The 20,669-nt window shown below is 45.6% G+C and overlaps 2 protein-coding genes across 8 annotated transcripts in view; one reads left to right on the plus strand and one right to left on the minus strand.

The window, feature by feature from the left end:
• Positions 1-17,700, minus strand: part of GJB7 (gap junction protein beta 7) — a 35,527-nt gene extending 17,827 nt beyond the window's left edge. Inside the window, exon 1 of one of the 2 annotated variants that reach the window (XM_069973544.1) lies at positions 17,491-17,700. Coding sequence is in view for 1 of the 2 variants with exons in the window: in XM_069973542.1 (XP_069829643.1) it covers positions 14,876-14,924 (49 nt within the window). In the remaining variant the exon portion in view is untranslated. Of the gene's footprint in view, positions 1-14,875; positions 14,935-17,490 lie in introns of those variants that run through there. The other variant, XM_069973542.1, reaches the window with a different exon arrangement.
• SMIM8 (small integral membrane protein 8) lies at positions 17,537-20,362 on the plus strand. 6 transcript variants are annotated; one of them, XM_069973546.1, is made up of 3 exons: positions 17,537-17,615; positions 18,589-18,795; positions 20,088-20,362. In XM_069973546.1, exons 2-3 carry the CDS (start codon positions 18,649-18,651, stop codon positions 20,244-20,246), a joined length of 306 nt encoding a protein of 101 aa, XP_069829647.1. In that variant the 5' UTR covers positions 17,537-17,615; positions 18,589-18,648; the 3' UTR covers positions 20,247-20,362. The 6 variants fall into 6 exon arrangements, with proteins under 6 accessions (XP_069829647.1, XP_069829646.1, XP_069829650.1 ...); XM_069973545.1 differs by having other exon boundaries at positions 17,539-17,620; XM_069973549.1 differs by having other exon boundaries at positions 17,610-17,633.
• Positions 20,363-20,669: the final 307 nt, after the last annotated feature.

Below are 20,669 nucleotides of genomic sequence, written 5' to 3' on the forward strand. Positions count from 1 at the left end.
CTCGAAGGCCAGCCGAATTTACTAAGAGGCGTGCGCCTCTTAGTAAATCCTGCTGGGGAAAAGGGGGCAGGGCCTAACACAAGACCGGCGTACTTGTACGGGCGGGCGGACTAGCCGACAGCTATTGGGCACTAGAATCCATGAACATCCATAGGTGTGTAGAATTCCAGATACCAGCTCGTAATTGTAGTCAGAAAAATCTGAGAGATAAGTGCAAGAAAGATCGGGGAATAAAGAAAGAAAAGAGGGAGAAAAAAAAGAAATTAACAATAATTAAACAAAAAGAATACACTAGAAATGATAACTAAACATAAAAAAATAAAAAAGGAGTAGGAATGGGAGGGAAAGGAGGGGGCAGCAGCACCATGATGACGCAGGAGAGGTCATCCATGTCTTTAAGGAGATGCAAGCCAAGTAACCATGGCCCGGACTATCACGGAATTCCAACCAAACCATCCAGGTGCGTTTGAATTGATCATTACGATCTTCAGCTACCATCACCTCCATATACATAATATGGCCCTCACACACAGGAAGATGATATATGACTACAGCCTAAGGCAATGTTCACACATACCGTAATATTTTCAGAAGTCTTTTGGACAGTTTTTTTTTTTCCAACCAAAATCAGGATTTGAACTGACAGGGCAAAATTATGCCGAAAAGATGTGCACCGTTACCGTGTTTTCAACCTGCTCCTGGTTTTGGTTGATAAAATACTGATAGAATTACTGTGTGTGAACATAGCCTTAGGGTGTGTATGTCATATTGGAGATCAATTTGTTATGTTATTGGCAAATGATGATGAGGTCATTCATGTGATTACATGAATATGCTAAATAAATGTGGGATCACCGTTCACACATTCTACTATTGGAGAAATACTCTCTTTTAGTGCAGTAGTTAACCCCTTCAAGACCAAGCCTATTTGCACCTAAAAGACCAGGCTCATTTTTCAAAATCTGACCTGTCTCACTTTATGCTCTTATAGCTCAGTGATGCTTTAACGTATGCTAGCGATTCTGAGATAGTTTTTTCGTCACATATGGCACTTTATATTAGTGGCAAAATTTGGTCACTACTTTGTGTGTTTTTTGTGAAAAACATCAAAATATCATGAAAAATTGAAAAAATTTGCATTTTATGAACTTTGAAATTCTCTGCTTCTAAAAAAGAAAGTCATATCACATAAATTAGTTACTAAGTCACATTACCAATATGTCCTCTTTATTCTGGCTTCATTTCATAAACATATTTTACTTTTTTAGGGTGTTACGGGGCTTAGAAATTTATCAGCAAATTACCACATTTTCGTAAAAGTTTCCAAAACTGATTTTTTTAGGGACCAGTTCTTTTCTTAAGTTGATTTAGGAGGCTTGTATACTGGAAACCCCCATAAGTGACCCCATTTTGGAAACTAGACACCTTAAAGAATTAATCTAGGGGTATAATGAGCATTTTAACCCTACAGGGGCTGGAGGAAAGTATTCACCATTAGGCCGTAAAAAAATGAAAAATTACAATTTTCCAATAATATATACGTTTAGATTAAAGTTTCTCATTTTCAAAAGGAACATGAGAGAAAACGCACCCCAAAATTTGTAACGCAGGTTCTCTTGAGTACTACGGTACCCCATATGTGGGCGTAAACCACTGTATGGGCACACAGCGGGGCTCAGAAGGAAGGGAGCGTCATCTAGCTTTTCCATTGCAGATTTTGCTGAAGAAGTTTCCGAGCGCCAGGTGCATTTGCAGTGCCCCTGTAGTGTCAGCAGAGAGAAAACCCCCCATAAGTCACCCCATTTTGGAAAGTACAGCCCTCAAAGAATTCATCTTGGGGTAGGATGAGCATTTTGACCCCACAGGTGTTAGAGGAAAGTATTCAAAATTAGACAGTAAAAATGAAAAACTCGAATTTTTCCAATAATATGTTCCTTTAGTTTAAAATTTCTCAATTTCACGAGGAACAGGAGAGAAAATTCACCCCAAAATCTGTAACGCAGGTTCTCCTGAGTAAAAAGGTACCTCATATGTGGGCATAAACCACTGTATGGGCACACAGCAGGGCTCAGAACGGAAGGAGTGCCAATTAGCTTTTTCAATGCAGATTTTGCTGAAGAAGTTTCTGAGCGCCAGGTGCGTTTGCAGTGCCCCTGTAGTGCCAGCGGAGTAAAATCTCGCCCATAGTCACCCCATTTTGGAAAGTACACCCCTCAAATAATTCATTTTTGGGTGTGGTGAGCATTTTGACCCCACAGGTATTAGAGGAAAGTATTCAAAAGTAGACAGTAAAAATGAAAAACTCGAATTTATCCAATAATATGTTCCTTTAGTTTAAAATTTCTCAATTTCACGAGGAAAAAGAGAAAAAAAGGACCCCAAAATTTGTAACACAGGTTCTCCTGAGTAAAAAGGTACCTCATATGTCGGTATAAACCACTGTATGGGCACACAGCCGGGCTCAGAAGGGAAGGAGCGCCAATTAGCTTTTTCAATGCAGATTTTGCTGCAGAAGTTTCTGAGTGCCAGGTGCGTTTGCAGAGCCCCTGTAGTGTCAGCGGAGTAAAATCTCACCATAAGTCACCGCATTTTGGAAAGTACACCCCTCAAAGAATTCATTTTGGGGTGTGGTGAGCATTTTGACCCCACAGGTATTAGAGGAAAGTATTCAAAAGTAGACAGTAAAAATGAAAAACTCGAATTTTTCCAATAATTTGTTCCTTTAGTTTGAAATTTCTCAATTTCACAAGGAACAGGAGAGAAAATTCACCCCAAAATCTGTAATGCAGGTTCTCCTGAGTAGAACGGTACCCCAGATGTGGGCATAAACCACTGTATGGGCACACAGCCGGGCTCAGAAGGAAAGGAGCGCCAATTAGCATTTTCCGTGCAGATTTTTCTGAAGAAGTTTCTGAGCGCCAGGTGCATTTGCAGCGCCCCTGTAATGTCTACAGAATAGACCCCCCCCAAAAGTCACCCCATTTTGGAAAGTACACCCCTCAAAGAATTCATCTTGGGGTAGGATGAGCATTTTGGCCCCACAGGTATTAGAGGAAAGTATTCAAAATTGGCCAGTAAAAATGAAAAACTTGAATTTTTCCAATAATATGTTCGTTTAGTTTGAAATTTCTAAATTTCACAAGGAACATGAGAGAAAACATACCCCAAAATCTGTAACGCAGGTTCTCCCGAGTACAACGGTACCCCATATGTGGGCATAAACCACTGTATGGGCACACAGCAGGGCTCAGAAGGGAAGGAGTGCCAATTTGCTGGAGCAAAATAGTAGCTAGTAATAGTTATTAGAATAGCGCAGTTACTAAAATAAAATAAAAAAAATTAGATTACAGGTAATGTGGGGTGGTTCCGGGTAATTTGGAGGTGGTTACGGGCAGTCTGGGGTGGTTACGGGCAGTCTGAGGTGGTTACGGGTAATCTGGGGTGGTTACGGGTAATCTGGGGTGGATACCGTCAACATGGGGAGGTCACGGGCAACCTGCTGTGGTTACGGCAACCTGGGGTGGTTACAGGCAACCTAGGGTGGTTACAGGAAACCTGGGGTGGTTACAGGCAACCTGGGGTGAATACGGACAACCTGCTGTGGTTACGGACAACCTGCTGTGGTTACAGACAATCTAGGGTGGTTACAGGCAACCTGCTGTGGTTACGGGCAACGTGGGGTGGTTACAGACAGTCTGGGGTGGTTACAGACAATCTGGGGTGGTTACAGACAATCTGGGGTGGTTACAGGCAACCTGCTGTGGTTACGGATAAACTGAAGTGCTAATAGGTAATCTGAGGTGGGTACCTGTAATTTGGCGTGGTTGCGGGCAATCTGGAGGGGGTCACTGGCAATTTGGGGTGGTTAGAGGCAAGGTGCGGTGGTCAGAGGCAAGGTGCGGTGGTCAGAGGAGATGTGCGGTGGTCAGTGGCGACGTGCGGTGGTCAGTGGCGACGTGCGGTGGTCAGAGGCGACGTGCGGTGGTCAGAGGCGACGTGCGGTGGTCAGAGGCGACGTGCGGTGGTCAGAGGCAAGGTGCGGTGGTTAGATACGACGTGTGGTGGTCAGACGCGACCTGCGGTGGTTGCGTGCAATCTGGGGGGTTACATGTAATCTGGCATGATTACGGGCAACCTGGGGTGGTTATGCGCAACCTGCGGTGGTTACGGGCAACCTGGAGGGGTTACAGACAATCTAGAATTGTTACGGATAGACTGAAGTGCTTATAGGTAATCTGGGGTGGGTACATGTAATTTGGGGTGGTTACAGGCAATCTGGGGTGATTACGGACAATCTGGAGGGGGTCACTGGCAACGTGCGGTGGTTACGGGCAGTGTGCGGTGGTTACGGGCAACGTGCGGTGGTTACGGGCAACGTGCGGTGGTTACGGGCAACGTGCGGTGGTTACGGTGAACGTGCGGTCGTTGCGGTCAACGTACGGTGATTACGGGTAATCTGGGGGGTTACGTGCAATCTGACAACCTGGGGTGGTTACGGGCTAGCTGCGGTAGTTACGGGTAATCTGGGGGGGTTAGGGGTAATTTGGGAGTAAACTGCAATTATTACTATAATAGAAAGTGTGTGTTTTATTTTTTTGTATGTTTGTCACTTTTTGTACTTTTCACATTCTTTTTCACTGTATTACTATGATTACTGTGATATTTTCTATCACAGTAATCATAGTTTAGTGACAGAGACCAAATTGGTCTCTGTCACTTTAAATTTTCAGAGCTGGCTGGTTGTGGAGCGCATGCGCACTTCATAACCAGCCAGGACACCGAGGAGGAAGGAGCTCCAGGATCAGGTGAGTATATGGGGTAGGGGAGGGTGACTCGGGGACGGGGGTAACTGGGGGGACATCACTTTTTATCCCCTGTCACCAATCATTCATGGTGACAGGGGATAAAATGTTCCGGCGGCACATGGCACAAGCGATCAGCGGTATATAGTATATACCGCTGATCGCTTGTACCGGGACCCCACATGGGGGGTCCCCGATGACTGCCCCATGCTCTCCGCTACCTCCGGTGGCGGAGAGCATGGGGTTTTCATTCATTTTTACTAAGAGATCACTGTGAACAGACATTAGTGTGTTCACAGTGATCGCGGCGGCCATCTTGGATCTGATGGCCGCCGCGGGGAGGGGGAGTTAGATACCGGGCACTAGGGGGGCTGGTCTGGGGTCTGATTTTAACTATTTCATCTCCCCCCACCGTGGATTCACGGTGGGGGGAGATGAAATATAGCGGCGGCACCGGCCCATTAGTGACCGCCGTTTCGGCGGTCACTAAGGGGTTAATGGGGGTCAGCTGCGGGATCGCAGCTGATTCTCATTATCTCCGGTGCCTCACTCAGATGAGAGCGGGATCGCTGTCCCTGCAGCGATCCCATTCTCATCACAAACCCCCGTCAAAGCAGGAACGTATATGTACATTCCTACTGCACGGGGCATGTGCAATAGGAACGTATATATACAAATGGCTGACGTGAAGGGGTTAATAGTGGTTCTTTATATCTCCAGCACAGACAGGCAGGACTCTTTGTTCTCCACATCTTTCAAGGCCGGCGAGCTGTTGTTATGTATAGAAGATTCCAGCTGGTACGTAACTGATTGTTTTACACGGCTGCAAATTGAAAAGCGTTTTGAAAATGCTGCAGCCTGACATCATGGAGCAGCGGCCGAACAAAGGGACGTGTATTCATTACAAATTGTGCCCTTAAGGGTAAGCAGGGTAAATAGATAAGACAGCTGTTTAAACAGGGATACAACATGTATAAAAGGTCTGGCAGGTTTATGCAGTTATCCAGGATTAGAAAAGAAACACAGCTAAGTTCTTGCCAAAACAGTGCCACCTCTGTCCTCAGGTTGTGTGTGGTATTACAATTAATTTTTATTCACTTTAATGGAGCTGAGCTGCAAAACCACACCCAAGTGGTGCTGTTTCAAGAAGAAAGCTGCCATGTTCTTCTATGCCTGGATAACCCCTTTAAATTGAACCTGTCATCTGCATTTCACTTTCCAAAGATAGCTGTTAAAGCAAGGAGACACATAGTAGCTTTTATATCTCTCTCTCTGTGCTTCTATAATGTAAAAATAAAATGTTTTTATTCTCTAGTGCAAAGTGTCAGTGGGGCGTTCCCAAGCTCATGAAGTGCTGAGGGCTAAAATGTCTCCTCACTCCCCCTCCCATTTATTTTTATTTATTATTTGCATTGGGGCATGTAGGGATTATGAGGGAGATTTATCAAACATGGTGTAAAGTGAAACTGGCTCAGTTGCCCCTAGCAACCAATCAGATTCCACCTTTCATTTTCCAAAGAGTCTGTGAGGAATGAAAGGTGGAATCTGATTGGTTGCCGGGGGCAACTGAGCCAGTTTCACTTTACACCAGTTTGATAAATCTCCCCTATATGTTTATTTCACTTTATTATTATTTTTTTATTTACATTTTACTGTCCCACTAGCGGACTTGCCACAGAGGTGCCAGATGGTTAGGGCCCGTTTTATCCACACGCATAACTGTACATCAATTTGCAGGAACTCACCACAAAAATGGACGCACATAGGCCTATATGCGGGAAGAGTTTATCTGCCAGAAGGGGTGTGCAAAAGCAGCGTGCTGTGTCTTTTTGTGTAGCACACTTCACTCCCTGGTTCGTTGCATAGTTCAGCTGGTCACAGGAAACTGGCTCCATAGTCTATAATGTAGCCCATCTTCTGGAATCAGTTGGACTGCCAAGCCAGCTATAACCAGGAATTCAAGGGGGTATCCGCACTTAGACACTAACCAATCTTAATTTATAAGATGTCTGTTCAACATGTCAAAAGTTAAAGGGGAACTCCAGGTAGAGGTTAAAAAAAATGAAACTTCTGCAGAACCATAACGCATTACTTTTCTATCAATCCCAGTTTTGAAACTACCAAAAATCCATTTGTTTGGGGGGGGGGGGGGGTTTGTTCTGTATTGTGTTTCTGTCCTTCCTGGTTGAGCAGTTCCCAAAATGCAATGCTTTCCTTCAGCTGATCATCATAGTCCACAGTCCTTGCAGCACCTGCTTCTGGCGGGTCAGAGATGGTGAATCACTCAGGGGATCCAGCCAAGCCTCCTGTGACATAACGCCCTGCCCCCTGTCTGCATCATCAGCCTGTCCTCAGCAAACACACACAATGTAAGTCAGAGGCATGGAATATTTGTCTCCTAAGGGAGGAGAGCAGTGGGAGCAGGAGACAATGTGAATTGGCACAGAGGCCATTTTTCTTCACTTCCTGGATTTCTATCAGCTACCAGTGTGGCAGAACCGCACAGATATGGTAATAAATGATATACACATCTATATAACTTTTAATGTACTTTTAATAGAAAACAAATTTCCCTTATGTGAAGTTCACCTTTAAGTGACACTGTAATACTTTAACTCCAAATACAGTCCAAAAATAGCAATAGACACTGTAAAAAAAGCCAGATAAAAAAACAGCAGCAGCGTAGTAATATCAAGATGTGAAGGGCCATTTATTTTGGCCCTTTCCAGCCTAAAAATACTAGCCTGCTATGGCACACACCTGGAGCACCATTTTAGACGCTCTGCTGCTGACGGTCTTTCCTTGAAGGCTGGGTAGCAGTCACACAATGTATGCCTCCTGCTCAGATGGGCTGCTGCTGTATTGCTGTATAGCAGAACCGTTCTATTCTTTAGTGGGAGACACTGTTCAGAGCAGGGACTCCTGGCAAAATGATGGGAGTCCAGGCTCCTGTACAGTAAGCAGCGTTATGCTATGCACTCCTGCTTCCTATATGGATCTAGAAGGTGATTGCTATGTTCCTACCACCCCCTGCGCTCCCTGATTTTTTAAGTTTGCCCGGAGTACCCCTTTAACTTCTTACACTCCTTGGCCCATGCACTCTGTAACTGACCCATAGAGCAATAAATTATGTAAAATCTGTAGTAAAATACGTCCATGGACACCATTACTATCAGGCTGTAAATTTTAATACGGTGGAACAAAGTGCTGGAGTTTCCTCTGCAGAATCCTATGTATATTTACAGTAATAGATACAGATTATGTACATGTACACACACACACTTTACATTCTGTACTTACACCATATATACACAACACACATACTGTTTACTTTACATACATAGTCACACTTCACACAGATACACTTATTTACATCCATACACACACATTTGAAAATCTTCCAGCAACTAAGGCAGTAGTATCCCATACCTAATACACATTTCCAGAAATACGTCATGCCTGTGAAGCTGAGGGGCCCACCCTCACTAGAGAATGCAACCATATACCGCCCATTAAGGAGCGGTGGGAGGCGGATTTGTGGCCCGTAAAGGACACCCTCTGGTGGAATATTATGAAAATGACCCCACAACATGCTTTGGGAGAACAGTAGAGGTGGTTGTCTCCATTATAGTTGTTACACCGAGTGTACCGCAAACCCTTGGTTCTACATCGCATCGGGTTCAGACAGGATGCACTTTGTCAAAGGGATCAAGGTGGGATCTTACATACGTTCTCGAGGTGCCCGAAATTAACATGTTACTGGCCGTAAGTCCTACCCACAGTTCATAAAGTATATTTAAAGGGGTAGTGCAGCGTTTTTCTTTTTCTTATTAAGTAGCACACATTACAAAGTTATATAACTTTGTAATGTGTGTTAATAAGCTACCTGCCCCCCCCCCCCCAACTTACACACTGCAGTACATAAAGGGTTAAGCAGAAAGACAAAGGAGGCTCTTATCTCCCCCCCCCCCCCCCCCCCGACCCACCTCCTGCAGGGGCCCCATAGCAACTGCCTACCCTGCCTATATGGTAGCTACGCCACTGTCTGGGGCAATATAAGACATTAGTGGTTGCCCATTTACTGTTTATGGCCAGGAAAACCATAGCAAGGCAGTGGCTAGATCATGATCCTAGTGAGGTGTCTGCTTTCATTGCCAATGTTAACTTGTTAATCCAAATTAAAAAAACAAAACTATGAAATACTTGAAATACTTAAAAAAAAAATTGAGAAAACAAGGGCAGAATGACTTGATAGCTCCGATCTGGCTCTCCCCGCTCTGACGAGAGGGAAACCCTCCTCCATACCTGGACCATGAGCTCTACTTTGAAGGGCTAGCTATTGCAGTATTAATCTTTATAAATTTTGGCCATGTTCACACACTGTAAAATAACGGCCGCCAATTTAACGCCAATTGTTTTCATTCTTTAAAGATACCTGTCACCCTCCGTAATGGAGTTAAAGGCTGCCCGACCCCAGCTAGAGCCCCGGATACTTACCCCATCTCGCCAAGTCCCGCTCCTGGAGCTGGGACGGAGGTATCCTTGTCGGAAGCCCGGCGTGCGAGCTGCGTAGATGAGTCCGACGCCCATAGAGAATGAATGGAGTCGTCATTCTCTATGGGCATCAGACTCATCCGCGCGCGCCGGGCTTCCAACAAGGAGATCTGCATCCCGGAACTGGCTCCAGGAGGGGGACGTGGCGAGATGGGGTAAGTATCTGGGGCTCTAGCGGGGGGTCGGGCGGCCTTCACCCCGGCATGGTGGGTGACAGGTCCCCTTTAATTATTTCCATTACAGTCTATGGAAGCAATGGCCGTTGGTTCAGGCAATGTTTAAAATAACAGCCGCTGTTCGCAGCAGCCATCAAATTAATGCTCATGTCATTAATTCATGGACATGCAGATGTGTAATCAGCCGATTACAGGACCAAGAGTCGAATCCACACCAGGTATAATAAGCGCAGGAGTATTTAGATTTGCACACAACGGTGCAACCAGGGATCATCCAGAGGTAGATGGCATAGTAAACATATACTCTTTATTGCAACGGGTTTCGGCCCTATATTGTCTAACATGGGCCTTTATCAAGCATTGCTTGATAAAGGCCCATGTTAGACAATATCTTAAAACTGCAAAATCTTGAACTGCAAAATCAATAAAAACTATATAATTTCAAAGAAAAAAAAGGAAAAAAAATTTATGTATTTTTACTACAACCATAATGTGTTTTATATAGGTCAGGAACTCAGGATGTTTGTGGTGGGACGCCTTATCATTTTAAATATACCTATTTGCTGACTACCATGAGTTAAGGTTTCCAGTAAGAAAGGAGATCTGTTTGTAGTAAATATACAGAGCTATGTGCTATGTACGGCGTTCCTTATTGATGGACAAACAGAAGTAAGGAGGGGCAAATGTTTTCAGTACTGTGAGGAACGCCACTATCTAAGTATCACTCACCAACAGCTGGTAAACTAAACAGAATGCATCAAAGTGAGCCTGGGCGCATATAATGTAGACAATGGGGCACGTTTTTCGATGTGTGTCTCTGGCCTACGCTACGGAAAAGGCGCTGATATTTTTCCCAGACAGATTGGTCAATCAGGACCAATATCCAATATATACAATATATAATAATGTGCGTGTGCATTTACAGCTGTTCACTACTGACTTCAATAGAATTAAATTGGAATAAAATGGCAGAATTTTTAAATTACTTAAACTGACGCTAAAGGGAATCTGTCTTGATAAATATCCTCCTTTCTGTACACATACCTCCCGACTTTTGCTGGGAGGAAAGAGGGACATTCACGGCAATGTGTGACGCCCCTATAGCTATGGTCCCATAGCCACATCCATTATAATATAGTCGCCACCCCCTAGCAGTCCCTATATAATATAGGCCCCATTCCTGTGCAGGAGCCCAAAAAAAACCTCCCTCTGTGCAGCAGCCCCAACAAAGTATAACCCCCACCTAGTATAGTCCCCACATAGTATTTCCCCACTTTGTAGCCCCCCCACATAGTATAGCCCCCTCTGTGTAAGCCCTACCTAGTATAGCCCTCCCCCTTTGTAGCCCCCCACATAGTATATCCCCCTTTGTATATCACCCCCTCCCTGTAGTACCTTCTATGTGTAAAATAAAAAACCCAGAAGGATACTCACTTCTCACCTCGCTTCCCCGTTCTCTCCTTCTGCTGTTTCCAGGTACAGACTTATGCTTATTCTTCCTGTACCAGCCCCGCGGCGCCCGCACTCTTCTCTCCTTCTTGACTCTGGACACAGGCCCGCTTCTGCCATGAGGCGGAATGAGTATTCCGCCTCAGGCGGCAGATTTTGCGGTCCTGCAGGGGGCGGCATGCCCGGCTGATAATCTGGCGGACCGGGCAAATGCCCACTGGGCCGCCCAGATTATCAGTTGCCGGGCCCCTCCAGAACATACACTACCGCCCCCACCTCACTGGAACACCCAGGGGACGCGGCCGCCGGAGCTCTTCAAGGCGGATCTGCCGCTTTAAAAGTAGGGGGCTCCGCTACCTGTTCTAACCAGTCCATTGAGCTTCCGGGACAGGTCACCTGATGCACGCCGGCCCCGTAAGCTCACAGCTCCAGCCGCGTGCGCCGCACCTCTCCCGCGGTCCTGTGCGGTCAGCTGTTACATGTATGCCACTGAGCAGGAGACTAGAGAGGTGCGGCGCGCGGGGCTGGAGCTGTGAGCTTACGGGGCCGGCGTGCATCAGGTGACCTGTCCCGGAAGCTCAATGGACTGGTTAGAACAGGTAGCGGTAGCGGAGCCCCCTACTTTTAAAGCGGCAGATCCGCCTTGAAGAGGTCCGGCGGCCGCGGCCCCTGGCTGTTCCAGTGAGGTGGGGGCGGTAGTGTATGTTGGTGGTGGGCTTGCCGCGGGCCCGCGCGCGCGGGGGGGGGGGGGGGGATTGGGGGCGGGGGGGGGGCTTCGAGTGCCAGTGAGGGGGGCGGCAGCCTGAGGTTTGCCTCAGGCGGCACAGACCCCAGAATCGGCCCTGTCTGGACATGACATCACATCTTGGCCAAGCAGGAGAGGAGTGTGGGTGCAGCTGGGCTGGAACAGGAAGCCTACAGCAAACCTCTGTGCATTACCTCTGCGACTCTTCAGGGTCCGGGTGGAGGCGGAGCTGCTAATGACCCGGCCAGTAGGTGTCACTCTGAGCGCTCCTAATGAGCCCAGGAGAGCGCTCCTAATGAGCCCAGGGATGGGGACAGACGGGGGCTGGTTGGGAGGTATGTATATTGCATCCTTTTTTTTTTAATTATAGTTTCTGTTCAGCATCTTGTAGTACTCAAAGAGAATTTATAAAGACTGGGGTCTAACACAATGGTTGAAGCCCAGCTTGTTTCCACTTATCTTAGAGATGCACAGCTCCTAATAATTGGGCAGTAAGCGGGATATAGTGCGTCCACTAGGCGAGCATGATAGGTTAAAAATTTCCATAGAGGCATTGATACAGTTATAGTACCGGCACATCAGGCTAGTGGAGCCTCAGACTAGACTAGAGATGAGCAAACTTTTTAAAAATTCGGTTCGGCAGTTTCAACGAACTTTGGTGTAAAGTTCAGGTTTGTCTGAACCATACCTTAACCTGTTGGTGACTACCAATAGACCTTTTAACGGTGGTCGCTAATGGGCCTTTTTCCTATACGTATGTCTTTTAGGGGTATGTGCACACTGAGCAATTCTCGCTGAATTTCGCGGATGGTTTCCGTGCTGAATTTCCCTGTTACTACCCAGAGCGGAGAAGCCTCCGTTCCGTGTAGCTTAACCTGTTAAATGCTGCTGTCAGATCAATCTGGTCCCCTGATGTTCTCCATGGTAATCCCAGGGGCCTATTGATGGTCCCTGGGATTACCATGTATATGACTGAGCAGATTGCCTGTCAACATGATGCTGACATATACAATGCAGTAGTAGTGCAATGTATTGTACCAGTGATCAAAGATGACTGTTTAGTATTAAACTAGTGTACAGTAATGTACACTAGTGTACAAGTAAAAAAAAAATAATAATAAAAAAAAAAAACAGCCCCCCCCCCCCCCCCCAATAATAAAAATGCATTACATTCCCTATATATAAAAACATCTCAGAAACACAAATCCTATACATATTTGGTATCGCCAAATACCTTATCCAGACTTGTGCTGCTTGGGGGCGACCTTCTCCGCCGGCGGTGCTGGCCGGGTTCTGGTGTGGTGTTTTTGGGTCTGGTCCTGTGGCATGGGGGTCGCAGGGCCGTCCCATGGCCCCCGTTCCCTGGCTGTGCACGCCTGTGGGGTTGGTGGCCACTGACTGGCACGGTGTGGACTTAGTGTAGGGACCCATGTGTATCAGATACCGGCACGAGGTACATGGGGCAGTATGGCTTGATCAATTCATACACAAAATTCTGATGTGTTTTTTATTTAGCCTAGCGGCACTAGTATCAGCCATAGGTGTGAGGTGCAGCACTCCGTTTCTTCCCTGAACCGTTAACCTGTTAAATGCTGCTGTCAGATCAATCTGGTCCCCTAAAGTTCTCCATGGTAATCCCGGGGGCCTATTGATGGTCCCTGGGATTACCATGTATATGACTGAGCAGATTGCCTGTCAACATGATGCTGACATATACAATGCAGTAGTAGTGCAATGTATTGTACCAGTGATCAAAGATGACTGTTTAGTATTAAACTAGTGTACAGTAATGTACACTAGTGTAAAATAATAATAATAATAATAAAAAAAAACAGCCCCCCCCCAATAATAAAAATGCATTACATTCCCTATATATAAAAACATCTCAGAAACACAAATCCTATACATATTTGGTATCGCCGAGCCCGTAACGATCCAATCTATAAAACTATATCATTAATTATATCGCAGAACACATGCTGTAAAAAAAAAAAAACAGCACCAAAATTGCTGTATTTTACCAATCCATTTTAGAAAATACGTCATAAATGAGATCAAAAAGTCTTATATATGTAAAACTTGGTATCAGTAAAAACTACAGATCTTCCCTCAAAAAATGAGCCCCAAACCCGCTCTGTCACGCAAAAAATAATAACGCTATGGATCTTGCAATGTGGCGACAGTTTTTGTAGGTTTTTGCTACGAAGATAATTTCTATTGTGCCAAAGTGGTAATAGTTAAAAAAAAAAACTACATATTTGGTATCGCCGTAACCATGGTGATCCAGAGAATACATTTATTAGGTTTTTTTTACTGTACACTGGATAGCATAAGCTTAAACAAACTGCATTAAAACAGCTATACGTTTATAGGCCTTTGACTCTTTTAGTGCGATTCAGCAAGTTCATCATCACTACCTGTTCACGCTCCACCGATGTCCCCTGCTGATTGCAGCTGCCTCTAGGTCCTGACTCAGATGAGAGTGACAGCCAACTCACTGAGAGTGACCGACTGAGTGGGCTGTCGCTTATGTGTTGCGAGTGATAGACCACTCAACCAATCACTGACTGAGATGGGACAGTGCCATAGCCAGTGATTGGCTGATCGGGCTGTCATTCCCAAGAAGAGAGTGACAGCCCACTCGTGACTAGCTGAGTGGGCTGTCACTCTCATCTCAGTCAGGAAGTGAAGGTAGCTGCGATCAGCAGGGGACACTGGGGACCTGTAGGAGGACATCAGGGTAACTTTGCAAAAAGTTCAGTTCTGTAACAAAACAAACTTTTTGCCAAGTTCGTAACGAATCTCAGTTCATTAAGTTCGGTTGGCTCATCTTTACAACGGACCAAAGTGATTCTGGGCTTGACCATCTAAAGTGGACGTCCATGCCGAAATTTTAAATATTGTCCAGTCTACCCTTCAGAAGTTTGTAGGACATTAAAATAAGTACAAAGTGAATCAATAACACTGCAAAACCAGGAAAAGGAGTGTGCAGCGTAGATGCAAACTATGCCCCCTTGTGTTCTCCAAAGACTCTGCAGTGTTGACAATAATAATGTGTGAGGACACGAAAGGCATGGTTTCCAATGCATTCGTTTACTCGCATGTGTTACTATGACCTTAGGGCCTGTGCACATGGACATAATCCGTACCTGTGTGCGGTACTGTGCTGTGGTGGATGCCAAGCCCTGAAGCTCCCATTGCCTTCGGCAAGTAACTGTGTGGGAAATAAGTAATATATCACTTTTTTAACATGGTTCTCTTTCTCCCATTAAAGTCAATGCAATCAGGGTTCCTAGTGTTTAGGCCACAGAACTTTTGCCACAGAAATAGGCAAATGCCATATTGGCCACCCACCCCACAATTTGAGAAGCACTGCTCAACACCATTACCGAGGTATTACCTTCCAGGATAGTTATGTCCTTTCCATAGTATGCACAGGATAGGGCATAACTAAGAGATTACGGGAGGTTCGACCACTGCCCCAACCCCACCCCCCAGGATCTCGGCCACACAGGGCCACACTGTCACTGCAGTCAATCTGTACAGAGCCTGCTATGAAGGTGCGGTCATTCTCTACAGAGCCTGCTATGAAGGTGCGGTCATTCTCTATAGAGCCTGCTATGAAGCTGCAGTCATTCTCTATAGAGCCTGCTATGAAGCTGCAGTCATTCTCTATAGAGCCTGCTATGAAGCTGCAGTCATTCTCTATAGAGCCTGCTATGAAGCTGCAGTCATTCTCTATAGAGCCTGCTATGAAGCTGCGGTCATTCTCTATAGAGCCTGCTATGAAGCTGCAGTCATTCTCTATAGAGCCTGCTATGAAGCTGCAGTCATTCTCTATAGAGCCTGCTATGAAGCTGCAGTCATTCTCTATAGAGCCTGCTATGAAGCTCAGGTGGGTCAGGTGGGTTATTGTGTGCGTGTGTGGAGGGATGGGGTCAGGTTGGGTAGTGTGTATGTAGGTAAGGAGGTCAGGTGGCGTAGTGTCGGGGGATGGGGGTCAGGTAGGGTAGTGTATGGGGGGATGGGGGTCAGGTAGGGTAGTGTGTGTAGAAGGGTCAGGTAGGGTAGTGTATGGGGAGGGATGGGGTCAGGTAGGGTAGTGTATGGGGGTCAGGTAGGGTAGAGTGTGTAGAAGGGTCAGGTAGGGTAGTGTATGGGGAGGGATGGGGGTCAGGTAGGGTAGTGTATGGGGAGGGATGGGGGTCAGGTAGGGTAGTGTATGGGGAGGGATGGGGGTCAGGTAGGGTAGTGTATGGGGAGGGATGGGGGTCAGGTAGGGTAGTGTATGGGGAGGGATGGGGGTCAGGTAGGGTAGTGTACGGGGAGGGATGGGGGTCAGGTTGAGTAATGTGTGTGTGTGTTTGTGTGTGTGTGGTTTAAAATAATTATTTTTTTGGTTTATTAGGTACAGTTATATATTACAATTACATATTTTTGTTATTTAAACTACAAATAACACAAAATTATGGTGTTTTTTCTCAAAGTGACACACCATTCAAGTTATCCTTGTTTTTTTGCCGAAATGCTGACACACCAAGCTCAAAAGGTTGCCCATCACTACTTAAGGTTGAGGTAAAGAAATAGGTAGACTAAGGCTATGTACGTATGAGAACGGAATGGCCGGTCTCCGAAGAGATCATCCCGGCCGGTACTGCAGTACTGGCCGCTTGATCTTTAGCGCCGCTTAGTTCTGATGCGGGTGCATCTGTGCGCGCCCGCATCAGAACTACCCACTGCACGCTATGGAGCATGCTGCCATAGTGTGCACTGACATGGTTTTCTGTGGCTGCTATTCACTAAATAGCTGCCACAGAAAACTGACATGTCAGTTTTCTATGGCGCCGCTAGGGATCCCGGCCGGAGTGTATACTATATGTATACACTCCAGCCGGGATTCCCTCAGAAGGCAGCACTACATAAGTTCCGTGGGAATGTTACAACGGCCGTGATTCACACGGAACTTACGTTGTGTGAACATAGCCTAAGACTGGTTGTAGCAAGAGTGGTGTAGGGGCCGTGTAGGGTCCCTTGTCTAATTAGTACAGTAATCTGCCAGGATTGTAGTGTAGGTACTTAATACTTGAAAGTAGAAAGTCCTCGCTCTCACATATATCATTCCAACCAGATTGGAGACCACCAGGTTGGGTAGCAGTAGTCCTAGGTTTCTGTCTCTAGGTAGAGCTAACTCCTTAAGGTTTCCCCAGGTAGTCGAGTGTAGTCAGTAAAATACTTCGGCACGCAACAACTTTGTTCTACTGGGGTTCAGTCCCTCTTCAGTTCCTTTAGGGAGTGACTGTCCTGACGTCTGGCACAGAATACTGTAGTCTTAGTCTTTCTTACAAAACAAGGACTCCTCACTATCCTGACTGGATCAGAACTGACGAAACATTAAACCCTTATCCTATAGAGGGCTGTGTCACCGGAAGGAAGATAGAATGTGAGGGTAGAAGATCTGCACCCGATTGATTTAAACAACAGTCAGCTAAACCTTTACATACTGCAGCGGTGTCATCCATGAAATTTGCTGGGCATCATATGGCTGCTTTGGCAACATGGTAGCCCAAGTGGGAGAACAGGTGAGAGTTCAAGTTTACAGGTAACAAAACCTCCCCTGCTCATCCACTACAGTAACCAGATGTCTGTGTTTTAATGGGCCAATGGGAATTTTTCTACATTTGCACCTCATTTCAGTCTTGCCATGATGAATCTAAATGTGACATGCCGTTCCTACTCCAGCCTCTAGATGTCGCTGCATACTTACTGAATTGAAGTTCGCTCGGTTCCCTCACTTCCGGTGACCTGAGAGTGCGCTGTACGGGTTAGTGAGGGGACGGGCACGTGATGCTGTGACGTGTGTCTTCCGGGGAGCCGCTAACTCTGTCTAATGTAAGGTCCGTGATGTCGGTGTGTGCGGATTCACTGCCCAAACAACACGTCTGATATAATGCGGCGCAGGGTTCCCCAACCTGAGACCCTTTAACTCTTCTTGCAAAAACTACCACTTCCGGTCGTGCCTGCGGCCGCCCAGGGGGTTCTGGGAGTTGTAGTTTCTTAGTCAGGTTAGGGATCAGTGATGTAGGAGGGCAGTAGGGGAGTTATGGGCGCTGACTTCCTTGTTGTGTGGAAGAATTGAGCTGTCTTTCATGTTCTGTTGTCAGTGCTGGATAATGTAGTGATTATGGCAGTGTTATGTGGGGAGGTGAAGGTGACCCCAATGTTACTAATGTAGTTTAGTATGGGGAAAGAACTACAGAGGGAGAAGGAGGTATACAGTATGAGGACTGGCTGCAAAGGGGGGGGGATACAATATGAGGGAACAACTATAGGGGGGAGGGGGGATACAATATGAGGGAACAACTATAGGGGGGAGGGGGTATACAATATGAGGGAACAACTATAGGGGGGAGGGGGTATACAATATGAGGGAACAACTATAGGGGGGAGGGGGGATACAATATGAGGGAACAACTATAGGGGGGAGGGGGTAACTACAACTGAGCCAGTTTCACTTTACACCATGTTTGATAAATCTCCCCCTATGTGTCTACTTCTAACAATAGCCTAGGAACTGTCAGGGGAACTCTTATGGTCATTCTTATTCATCAGAATAGGTAATCTGGGCCCATCTAGTACTCCCCATTCTAGCTGCTAGAGGTGGAGGGTGACAAGGCGTGGGAGGAATTTCTATTTTTTTTTTTAATAGTTTATCCACATTGTTTTACACCCAAACTCATGAGATTTTTTTTGTGCTAGTCAAAAAGATTGGCTTGACCATGCTTTGATAGTATTTTTTGTTAATGGTTTTGTCATTGATTTAGCCTGATGATCAATGTCCGTGTTTTACTGCTTATGTTATTAGGCTGTGAGGTAACCATACACCAAACGCATCCGGTGGCGGCTGCTTTTTCCATCAGTGAAGATGTCCTCTTCATCACCACCATCCTCTGAGCCTTCTGGTGCTAAAAGCAACGCCCCTAAAGAAAAGGAGTATCGGACGCCTGGATTTAGAGGGGTGCAGACTACCAGCCTGTTCCGAGCCGTCAACCCTGAGTTGTTTATCAAACCTGTAAGAAAAATTCTGTATTATCCCATCAACAATACTAACCTGCACTGGCACAGTAAAGCCACATCATATTTCCTAGACTGAGGGTCCATTCACGTGTACCGTATCACAGCGCATTTCACGCTGCGAGACTGGAGTGCCGTAGTGATGTAAAAGTTCACACATTGTGCTGCTGTTATGTTAAAAAATAAAAACAAGAACTGATTCTTACCTGCCTACTCTCCCCTAAAGCCATCCGGTGGTATCTCCCGGGTCTGGGTGACAGCCCACTCAATGAAAGAGAGTGTAAGGTTCGTCCATATGAAACAGCAGGACATACAAACATAACAAAAGTGGCTACAGGTACATATCAGCAGCTTTGTGTGGAAGAACCTGTTGAGAGTTTCCCTTTAAAAAAATAAAATAAAATTAACTAACAGTAGTGGATATTATAAGGAGAAGAAAAAGTACTTGCCTGTTAAGACCTCTGGCCTCACCAGACGGTATCAGTAAGTATGGCATATGACCTCGGAGACCAGTGATTGGTTGTAGCCAGCTCATGCTGTTATGTCATTTCTCTGGAACATACTTTTTTTAGTTGGTTAAGGGGGAACTATCAGCAGGTTAGACTAATCTAACCTGCTGATAGCCCCCTAATGCGCTCGGAGTGCGGGGGGGAGGAAGTTACGTCTCTTACCTTCTTCCTTGGCGCCGTTCCCTTACAGTTAGTAGTTGAATCCACGGCCCAGGGCACCGCTAGGAGCACTGCCCTGCCCGCGTTGGGCTGAGCCAGCTCGCACCTTCTAATGATAATCAGTGGAACAGGTGCGATGGGGTTGGAGCTGTGCTCCTAGTGGTGCCCTGGGACGTTGATTCAACTAGTAACTGCATAAGAACGATGCAGAGGAAGAAGGTAAGAGACATACCTTCCTCCTTGGCGTCCCGTGCACATTAGGCTATCAGCGGGTTGGCTTAGTCTAATCTGCTGATAGTTCCCCTTTAACTATGACAGGTGCATTGCTCTAATATACGGTAAAATATCAATGTTAGGTTCAGGGGGATCTGACTCCATCCATTAAATGAAGGGAACAAGAGCACACACCTCCCCTTCATTGTTTACCAGGTACACCAAGCATTTTGTAGTGACTCTTCCTAGTATTGTAGCTCATTGAGTTCAAGTATATAGGGTGCAGAACCAAGCACAGCTGCTACAAAATGAAAAACTTTCCATAGATCAAAAGTAAAAGCAAAGGTAGAAAAGTATGTTTGTTTTTAAAGGAAAATACACATGTATATCTTTTTTTTTCCTTTTACAGAACAAGCCGGTTATGGCATTTGGACTCTTCTCCATTACATTGTGTGTTGCCTATATCGCCTATTTACACGCAACAGAGGAAAATAAGCGCGATGTCTATGAAGCAGTGGACAGTGAAGGAAACAGATACACAAGAAGGAAAACATCAAAGTGGGACTGACTTACTAAGAGACTATTGGGCTCCCTCTGGACGATATATATTTTTTTTAAAGTTGGCCATTGGTAGCAAAAAAAAGTGTTGTTGTAAAATAAGATAAATAATATTTAAAGAGCAAATTCTGGATGTGTAATAATGGGAGTGAGGGACTAGGGATGTCACGATACCAAAATTTTGAGTTCGATACCGATACCAGCTTTCGGATTTCGATACTCAATACCAATTCGATACTAAATAAAAGGTTTGAGAAAAAAAACACGTAAAAATACAAATATAATTTCCCTTTTCCCTGACTACAGATATGTTCCCCCCATGCACAACATTTTTATTTATGTGACTTCTTGATCACTTTGTTACATTTTATAGTTCGGACAATTCACATGTAATGGATACATGTATGGGTTTTTTTTTTTTGTTTTTTTTTTT

The sequence above is a fragment of the Dendropsophus ebraccatus genome, chromosome 6 (genome assembly GCF_027789765.1).
Source record: "Dendropsophus ebraccatus isolate aDenEbr1 chromosome 6, aDenEbr1.pat, whole genome shotgun sequence".
In the NCBI taxonomy this organism is placed as follows: domain Eukaryota; kingdom Metazoa; phylum Chordata; class Amphibia; order Anura; family Hylidae; genus Dendropsophus; species Dendropsophus ebraccatus.

Excerpts from the sequence above, each read along its gene's own strand:
- SMIM8 (XM_069973546.1), top strand. The coding sequence starts at position 18,649 with ATGTCCTCTTCATCACCACCATCCTCTGAGCCTTCTGGTGCTAAAAGC. Across the intron at positions 18,796-20,087 it reads CTGAGTTGTTTATCAAACCT|AACAAGCCGGTTATGGCATT; the intron begins GTAAGAAAAATT and ends TTCCTTTTACAG.